Source organism: Schistocerca serialis, chromosome 2 (genome assembly GCF_023864345.2).
Source record: "Schistocerca serialis cubense isolate TAMUIC-IGC-003099 chromosome 2, iqSchSeri2.2, whole genome shotgun sequence".
Taxonomy (NCBI): Eukaryota; Metazoa; Arthropoda; class Insecta; order Orthoptera; family Acrididae; genus Schistocerca; species Schistocerca serialis.
Genome location: NC_064639.1, coordinates 768489584 through 768500208, shown reverse-complemented (window position 1 = coordinate 768500208; position 10625 = coordinate 768489584). Strand labels below are relative to the sequence as shown.

At 41.6% G+C, this 10625-nt stretch overlaps 1 protein-coding gene across 1 annotated transcript in view; it reads right to left on the bottom strand.

Annotated features, from left to right (window-relative positions):
• Nucleotides 1-365: 365 nt before the first annotated feature.
• Nucleotides 366-10625, bottom strand: part of LOC126455694 (uncharacterized) — a 65177-nt gene continuing 54917 nt past the window's right edge. The window contains exon 3 of the mRNA XM_050091461.1: nucleotides 366-692. Coding sequence (XP_049947418.1) covers nucleotides 540-692 — 153 coding nt within the window. The 3' untranslated portion in view covers nucleotides 366-539. The remainder of the gene's footprint in view (nucleotides 693-10625) is intronic.

Sequence of the window (10625 nt, the reverse complement as noted above, 5' to 3'; positions counted from 1 at the left end):
CGTATTGCAAATCTTTTTAGTTGACGCCAGTTCAGTGACATGCGCGTCAGTAATGATGAAAATGATAGTGAAGAACGCACAACACCCAGCCCCATGCCGGGAATCGAACTCGGGCTCTCCTGTGTGGTATATGGTAACGCTACCGCTGCGCTGCGGAGGCGGACGTCGATGTTGCTACAAAACGGTGGTTTCTCGGGAAAGTGTTGAACAGAGAGATGAAAATCTCAGGCTTTTCATCATTTAATGTATTTTGTATAAAAACTTTAATGTAAGTTGGTGTTCGCGATCAAATGTCACGTTGAATAGCTAATAATAAGAAGCGATGTCACTATATAGAAGAAAATGGTAATAAAGCAACACTCAAGTTTCAAAAATATATTTTTTTATTTACACATTTCAAAGTTGCTTAAAATAATCTCTTACAAGTACTTAGATCGCTCTTGCTTTCCTGCCAGGTCTGTGCGGGAATTCCGTATCTTTCAACGCATCGCCGAAGGAAAGCCATCCAGGCAAAGGTACGCCGCTGCCTTCACGCGCATTCATCTCTGCCGATCTTGGATGCGAGGGAGGATGCAGACCTCGACTAGGTCGTCCAGGGCCTGGCTGATCCTCTGGCGGAAGCGCTCATCTCGCTGGAACGCTTCCTTCACCATAGACGGCCGATCCGTCATGAATCTGTGCATGTCGCCGTCCTGTGAAGAAATAAAATTCAATGAACATCTTCAGCTCGATCACTCACACTGCTTCAGGCTTTCTGATTCTCGGTATCACACGAATTAGATTTCAATTCCCCAGTTAAAAGGATTTAACCTGTCTATCCTTGGTTAATTCCTCGTGTGAATATAAACTGAAAGATGATTCAAATGGCTCTAAGCGCCATAGGACTTAACATCTGAGGTCATCAGTCCCCTAGACTTAGAACAACGTAAACCTGACTAACCTAAGGACATCACACACATCCGTGCCTGAGGCAGGATTCGAACCTACGACCGTAGCAGCCGCGTGGTTCCGGACTGATGCGCCCAGAACCGCTCGCCCACAGCGGCCGGCAAACTGAAAGATAGCTTAGTAAATAAATATTGTGTACCTCGTTCAAAATTCTCTGTGGGACTGTAGGGTAAAGCCCAATTAGACTACAACACGGCCCAGTCACATTAGTATGACCATCAGTCAAAACACTGAATAACCACCTTTTGCAGCGCGGACGTGCAGGAGAGAGTCATGAGGTTCTGGGAGGTACCGACAGGAATGTGCAGCCATGCCGACTCCAGTGTCGTGATCAGCTGCACTAGGTTTCACAGTTGAGGGGCCATGGCGCCAACAGCCCGATCTACGTGATCCCATAGATTCTCGACTGGATTCAAGTCCTGGGGGCTCGTTGGCTAAGGGAGTACGGCAAACTCATCCGAGGGCTCTTTGAACTACGCACGTACATTGCGAGCTGTGTGATACGTTGCACTCTCTTGCTGGTGGATGTCATCGTGCCAGAAGAAAAATTAACTGCATGTAGGGGGGGGGGGTGTCACGGTCCCCAAGGATAGATACACACTCGTGTGGTTCTATTGTGCCTTTCAGAATGACGGGATCATCAAGGGAACACCACGAAATTATTCCTCACACCATAATGCTTCCCACTCCGACCTAGACCACGCCGACGATTGTTGCAGGGCCGTACATGACAAAGACCAACTGTCCGATGGAGCACAAAACGAGATTCATCTGAAAACACCATCTGTCCCCACTCGATGGACGTCCAGTCGCGGTAATGGCGTGCAGATTCCAGCCTTCGTCGCCTACGAACAGCAGTCAGCATGTGTGCGTGAACGAGACGCCTGCTGAAGATGCCCTTAAGCAGCAATGTTGGTTCAACAGTCATTAAAAAGACGCTGTTGGTGGTACCTTGGCTCATCTGGGAGGTGAACTGCTAAACAGCTGCACATCTAGTCGAACATACACATCTCCGCAGAAGTCCTTCAAATGGTTCAAATGACTCTGAACATCAGTCACCTAGAACTTAGAGCTACTTAAACCTAACTAACCCAAGGACATCACAAACATCCATGCCCGATGCAGGATTCGAACCTGCGACCATAGCAGTCGCGCGGTTCCGGACTGAAGCGCCTAGAACCATCGTTCACCCCTGCCGTCTATGGCACGTGGTACACCAGAGTTCCCTCTTCACTAATTTTGGATAGCACTATTTTGCCATGCGTAGTATGCTTTAACATCGGCGGCAAGCGAACAGTTTACAAATTTAACCGATCCGGAAAGCTTCACCCCATGGTCCGAAACCCAATAAACATGCCCTTTTAGAAGTCAGATAAGTCGCTCCGTTTCCTCTTTCCTATTAAGACTGCACTGTTTTCTGCGTCCTCCCGACACGCTTTATTATACTCTCCAATGCAGCACTGCCTCTTTCTGTCTGCGAGTGGTTACTGCACGTTGACATCGAGCGTAGGCGGTGGTCTCATTAATGTGACTGGATTGTGTATATCTTGCTCTTTATTTAATGGGAAGGCACACATTGTTAATTCCTATTGTTAGTTTTTTTAAACAGATATATTCTCTTACTGACGATTATCTTAGTGGTTTCTGCGAAAAGTACATCAATTCGTTGAAGCCGCCATTGAAGTGCTTTTTGCCTTACTCTAGATTTACATGTCAGACTGATTTTAGTGCTCCACAGTCGATCAATGGATATTCTGATGCTTTACTTTCTGGTAGCACTGCCTTCCTTCGATCTTGACCGGTCTTGTAGCTTTCAAAAGAAATATTATTGATTAATGTTCCGTCGATGACGGGTTCACTAGCAACAGAAGTCAAGATCGTAATTGTTGTAACCGCGACTGGAACGGTCGCGGGGTTGCCGAGAACGAAAGCGTGGCTGGACCGAACGGGAGTGGCCCGCCAACAAACAAAATGAACGGGGAAGGACGGACACCAACAACGACGAACGACCGAGAAAGACCTAACGAACAACAACACGCAAATAGCAACGGGGTCACAAGCGAAACCTCACGAATCCACAACGCCCACTCGTACACGGAAACAAAGTAATGGAAACACGCTGTCTGTAGGCGAGATGTCGAGAGACTAACGCGAATATCAGACTGCCTGCTCAGCGAGAGGCAGGAGCTTCGATACATGATAGAGTACGTCGCTATTGGTCACTGGGGCCACGTGCTCCACCGTGGCGCCCTCACATTATACGCGAGGCTGGAGCGCGCGCGCAGCCACGGCTTACAGCGCGACGGCTGGAGAGATCTCTGGTGGTAATCGAGATCTGTGCCGTCTGGCACGGATTCGAAACCCGCGGCGATCGGTACCAGAGTAATGGACAGCGACTGGGGAGGAAATGGGCTGTGGGGTTTTCAAAGGAAGTATTCCAGCATTCACCTTAATCGACTCAGGGTGAAATAACGAAAAAAAAATTAAATAGCCGGACAGGGATGAGCAGCCCTCTCATTCCGAACGCGAGTACCTTGTGCTAGCCGCAACTCCATCTCGATCGGTTTCTCTAGTGTTTCGACTATACCCATAAACATATGGATAGATGTGTGGCACTAAAAGCAGACATCTCCCTCCATATACACCCATCTTTCGTGAATTTTGATAGGTGAGTTCCAGAGAAAGGGGAGTGTATACTACTGTTCTACGAGTAAATGCGCTAGCGACGTAGTGGCGACAGTTTGAAAGGTAGCACTATTGACGAATACTACGTCCTGTTGGCTGTAAGGTGACAATCTTTTGACACCCTTCCAACAATTTTAAAAAATAATTTGTGTTACGAAAAACGATTATTAAACTACCATTTACAGCTCAGTACGTCACTGTAAACAGCCAGTAATTCCACGATATTCCATTGAGTGGAAGTAACATGTAAACACGTTTAACTACCTTTGTTTTATGAGCAAATGCAGGATTTATGAGCTAATTACGTTGATGAAATCTTCTCAGGTTATAACCTGAGTCGTGGCGCCCTGTTGTCGCAACGTTTCGACGATTTCCGTTCTGATCGTCTTCAGGCGAAGATGCCGAGTTGCAAAATGACGAATAGGTGAAACGCGTATGTATTTAGTACAGCGATGGCGAGGCACGACAGAATCTCAGACCAGAGAGTTATTTATCGTTGCTAGTCTGCGCTTGACCGCGCGAGAGTGCAGTTGCATGTAGGGAGTCGGCAGGTGCAGTTGCGGTCGAGTTGCGAGAGAGTTCAGTTGTACGTAGCGAGTCGCGAGAGCATGTAGTAGCGCGCGAGAGACAGTGGGAGTTGCGTGTGAGGAGTCGGCGGGCGTCGACATGGGGCTCTGGTCAAGATTCAGGACGAGGTATATTTTTTAAATAAGGTAATGAAGCAGCATTGCGCTCATCTGATAATGTAATGCATCTTAAGTGTAATTAATTTGTTCAAGAATCGCCCCAATAATAATTTTGTTTTCAAACCAAGCATTTTAACAAAACAAACATTTTATTGAAAGAAAGTTTCCCATGCATTTCCTTAAAGAAAAAATTTACTTAAGTTCAAAGAATTTTTGCGATGCATTTCCTCCAAGTTATGGCGAAAAATAAGAGCAGATGCAATTTTACTGAGGTAAGAACAGGGCCTAAGATCGACATTTCGGTCTATTTGCGTTTTCATTGTCACTGAGATTTCATTTTTATTGAATTGACTTTCATTTTTGTGGGGAGCTTACACATGGCTCAGATTGCTATTTTTCATTTATTGTCATTGTCATTAAATTCCATTGCTGGGAGGTTACACTTAGCTCTATGTCCATTATCATTTGAATAAGAATATTTTTACAATTTTGTGGGGAGGTTACACTTGGCGACATCCGGCCAGGATCGTATTTCTTTGGGAATCTTCTAAGAAATAGTCAGATATCTGCTCTTATTTGCTTAAATATAATTAGCATTTGGCGCAACGCTTTTACTAATTTTGTGATTTTCTTCCACAGATCATCGGCAATTCGTTGCTCTCTGTTGTATTTGTGTGTTGTTTTTGCATTGTGCTTATTTGTTTTGTGAATAATTGTGACTATTGTAAAAATGCCGCCGAAGACTGTGAATAGTGTATCGCGAGATATTATGAATGAAATTACCGACTTAAACAACTTCACCGATAGTACTTGTGACACGCAGTGTAATGATGACAATCCTGCGTTCACTAACAATCAGTGCGTTCCAACCACTAATGATGATTTTTATCTTAATGATGAACAAACGAACTCAATTGTCTCCTCTGTTGGTTTGACGACAATTGATGACGCGGGGCGCTCTATTGTCATGAGCGCTGCCCAGCTTAACACAACCGGTTTACTAGATTCACGTGATGAACAGACAAATGTGTCTAATGAAAATGAACAGGATACACAAAGTAGGATGGATTTATTTAATTCCGAAATAGTGACCGACAGTGTAAATTTGACTGGCAAACAATTTTGTAAATTACAGAATGACCAAATGGTCACACAGAACGCGACAATCGCAGGTATGGCACTAAACAGCACAGAGAATAGAAATGCTAATTTTGACTTGGAACAAATTATAGCAAAATTGCTACAATAACAGAGTGAAAATCTTAAACAACACTTTAATAAAAAATTAGACAACCTTAATGAAGATAACAAACAATTTAAAGAAAATTTCAGACAACAGAGTGAAAAACAAGACAAGCTTAATGAAAAATTAGACAACAATTCCAGACAGCTTAGTGAACAGATCAAACAGCTTAATGAAAAACATGATAGCCTTAATGAAAAATTAGACAACAATTCCAGACAGCTTAGCGAGCAGATTACAACCGTTGCCGCGCAGTGTCATGATACTAAGGAACAGTTACGCGAGGAAATTGAGGCTTGTTCAAGAAAAAGTAGCGAAGAAATTAGGTCTGTTGCTCAGGAATTAAGGGAAATGCAAACAGCTGCAACAGAAACACTTAGAGACGAAATTAGCGGAGTCGCTAAACAATGCTCTGAAAAAGCTACACAATTACGTGACGAGTTTAAAGCAATGACAGCAGAACTTTCGCGCACAATGGATAAAAGGATTGACGCGAAATTCGACCAACAAAACACTCAGATTGACGAACGTTTTAATCACCACATACAAAACAGTGATACGCGTTTCCGCAAATTTATTCAGGATCAAAATAAAGTAAAACGTCAAGTCATGGAAACAATCACTGCACAGAGACAGGAAGACAAACGTAAATTGTTCGCGAAAGCAAAGACATAAGTAGACAACAATATTGCTACAGTGTCCGACGAAATTAATACCATCAAACAGTCGAACACAGAATTACGTGACGAAATTTCCGATCTTAAATCGAAAACAGATACATACACAACAGATTTTCAAACAGCGACCGACAGACTCGAACAATTAGAACTAACACAGGATTCCGATGTCGTCAAAGCTGACGTTAAAAAAGTGAACGAAACTACACGTAAATTGTAAAAACAGATTAATGCCTCTGATACTAAAACCGATGATCGGGTAAAAATACTGACTGAAAAATGTGATGAATTGGCCAGTCGTATTGATGTTATTGAAAGTAATAATGACAGCAAATCAGACGATACCTCACTGGTTTCATTTAATCAAACACCTGAATTTCAAAATCTGCAGCAGACAATTAATGAGATCGATTCGTCTAATAACACGTTGCGTAGAAAATTTTCGTGTTTACAGGAAGAAGTAACAGAGATGAAAAATATTTCAGTTAATAACACATCACTGCAGATGCCACTTTGCGAACATTTGTCAGACTCACGCAGCGCGTATAATTTGGGTAATCAAAAGAGAGTACGGGACTTAGATTCCGAACAACCACAGTTCAATAGATTCTCATACAATCATGAACCTGTTGCGTCATACAGAGACGATAGTTTTGATTACAAACATTTTCAGTCAGTGAGAAAATTTAAAGTATTTAAAAACGATAGAACACAGATTCACCCCCTGGATTGGATACAACAATTTAGCTTTGCTTTTCCACCGACTTGGCCCGTAACGCACAAACTTGAATTTATTTGCAGTTTTTTGGAAGGCGAGCCGGCAACTCGTATGAGACCGATCGGGAGGCAATGTTACTCGGTAGAAGAATTTCAGAATGCTTTTCTGTCAGCGTACTGGTCGAAGACGACACAGCGCGGAGTTAAAGATCAACTAATTAGTTTGCCAAATTATGAGAACTCCAATTTTCCCAGTGTGACGCAATTTTTTGAGCATATGGTCCAACAAAACCAGTACTTAACTGAACCATATAGTGAATCTGCACTCATTCAATTATGCATTTCTAAATTGCCACGATCATTAAGAGTGTCACTTTTAACAGGTCAGCAAAAAGAAAAAATTTCGGCATTCAGGGATCTGCTGCAGCTTTTAGAAGTGCAGCGATCAGATTATTCCTTCATAAACAGAAATTTTTCACATAACAACCAAGGCCAACAGACTTACAGTAATTACGGTCAATCACGTAATTTCAATAGCAAAGGTAACAGACGCTTTAGGAACGACAACCAACAGAACTTTGGTATCAGACAAAATTTTGATTATCAGTATCGAGAAAATTAACAGCAAGAAGAACCACATTTTAGTAACGATAGACGTTTTTCTCCGCAACAGCATCAAAGGCAGCCGGTAAGCATACCTAACCAACAATGTAATGCACAAGGTCAACCTAACTTTAATGTTTCGCTGCGTGGACGTATAGTCCCTGGTACAACAAATAGTAACGCACGGCAGCAAAGGAACAACTACGTACAGAAAACACAGTATTTCAATTCCTATCGCAATGCACCGTATAGGAATGACTATTACGACAGACGTAAAAATAATGAGGACAATTTTTTCAGCATACATCTAACAACAATCGGTCATACCAACAGCAAAATTATCCACAAGAACATATTCTCATGAATGAACCCGACAGTAGGTATCATCCAGAGCGTAACACGTCTGGAAGAAGTAATAGAACAGTTCAAATAGTAGAAATGCCGCAACATCCTCCAGATAATAATAACACGTCAGATAGAATCTGACTAGATACTGTACAGGTCACATCTTCCAGCAACGCTAGCACTACTTTTGACACGCAGAATGTTATTCACGAAAATGTTATTACTTTTGTCGACATACGAGACACTCTTTTGCAGGAAAGACCAGTTGTTCAAAAAATTATTTCACATCCTGTCATCGAAATTAAAATTGGTTCATCGAAATTTTCAGCAGTAATCGATTCCGGATCACCTATGTCAGTAATAAATGAAGAAACTTTCAACGAGTGTGACAAAGAGAATACCTATCCCACATTACCATTAGGCAAAACGAAAGTAAAAGGAGCAGTATCGAGTAAAGGAGTGGACGTTAAATTACAGACACATTTATCATTTTGTATTGCAGGTCATACTTATCACTCAGATTTTTGGATTGTTCCTTTATTGCCAACAGACGTTATTTTAGGTACTAATTTTCTCGTACAACACGACGCAGCGGTTGATTTTCAGAATTCCTATTTAATGTTGAAGGACGAAAATGTACAATTGGCTTTAGAATTTCAGCACTCATTATCTGCAGAAGAACGAACAATTAATCGTACAGAGGTCATTTCCGTATCACGTAGCATAGACTGTAATTCCACATTGTTCACGGATACGTACGTAAATAACTATAACACTCCAGACGAAGCTGACTACGACGTAATGCAGATGATTTCTGATAAAGTTAAACAAAGCAGTGCAAATACAGACGATGAACGCACGCAACTACAGCAAGCTCCAGTTTTCGACAACATTCCTGGTACTATGTCCGGATTTATGTATGAATTTCGAGTCAAACAGCACGACACATTTAAAGCCAAGCATTATACCATTCCGTATATTCATAGGGAACAGGTTAAGAAAGAATTGCAAGATATCCTCGACCAAGGAATTATTGAACCGGCAGTTAGTCCGTACATAAACCCGCTGCATATTGTTAAGTAAAAAGATGGCTCACTTCGCCTCGTACTTGATTCACGTCACATTAATGACATTATTATTAATGAAACAGATCGACCACAGACATTAGAAGAACTTCTACAGAAATTTCACGGTACTGCTATTTATTCTACATTAGATTTGAAATCGGGATTTTGGCAAATTCAACTTCATCCGAATTGCAGAAAGTACACAGCTTTTCTCTGTTTTGGTGACTTTTATCAATTTTGTAAATTACCGTTCGGCTCAACTATTTCCTCTGCAGCTTTTATTCGCGGTTTGAACACAATACTTCCGACAGAACTTAAGGACATAATTACGACGTACGTAGACGACAATCTTATCGCAGAAGCTAACTGGTCTGAACACAATATGATTCTAGAACAACTGTTGCAAACTTTTCATGCACAAGGACTTACAGTTAATCTCAGTAAATCGCACTTTGGGAAAACTTCTATAAAATTTCTTGGACACGTAATTTCAGCAGAAGGCATTGCGCCTGATCCGGAAAAACTTCAAGCTCTACGTGACATTACTGTTCCTACGACAAAGAAACAATTACGCAGTTTTTTGGGCTTAATTAACTTTTTTCGCAAATTTATTCATCACTCTGCTTTAGACACACCTAGATTATGCCAATTAACAGGTAAAAATGCTATTTGGTCCTGGGATAAGCAAGCACATTCTGAATTCATGAACCTGAAACAAGCCTTGTTGAATGCTCCACTTTTATCGCACTCAGGTCTTACCAGAAATTTTTCCATTGCGACCGACAGTTCTAACACCGCTTTAGGCGTACATATTTTTCAAGAAATTGAAGAAGTTGGCTCTACAGTAATTAAAAACATCGCATTTGCAAGCCGCATCTTGTCGCCTGCTGAACGAGATTATTCCGTTACAGAACTGGAAACATTATGTGTTGCACGGGCGTTTACGAGCTTTCGGCACTTTCTTTATGGCAGACATACCACCGTCTACACAGACCATAGAGCTATACAATTCTTACTTTCGGCTAAATTCACTCACGACAGATTAAGCAGATGGGAACTTTATTTACAGGAATTTAATTTTACGATTGTTCACATTCCTGGCACAAAAAATGTTATAGCAGACGCACTATCGCGTTCTATCAGCAACAATCAGCAAGACGTAGCAACCAACTTCTGCAAAGCAAATTTCAGTGTCATGTACATTCAGCAAGTTGCATTTGAAAATTTTATTTCATCGTCATTACAGGACATAGCAAAAGAGCAAAATAAAGACAACGTGTGGAAAGAAATTAAACACCTCTGGCAAAATAAGAATAATGTTACGATTAGAAACCATTACACTGTACGCAATGACATTCTATTTCGCCGCTCTCATCCTGACAGCAACTATTGGTTATTATGCATTCCTGACGAACTGGTTAACAAATTAATATGGTATACTCATTTACATTACATTACGGAGCCAGAAAATGTTTTCTTATACTGAGACAGAACTGTTATTTTGCCAACATGGAGAAACGTATACGACGAGTTTTAGCGTCATGTAAAATTTGCCAGAAAGCTAAGTCAGACACAACTTCACATATTCCTCCATTATATCCCATTATACCTGTTAAATTAAGACATATGGGCGCAGTAGACATTTTTGGTCCAA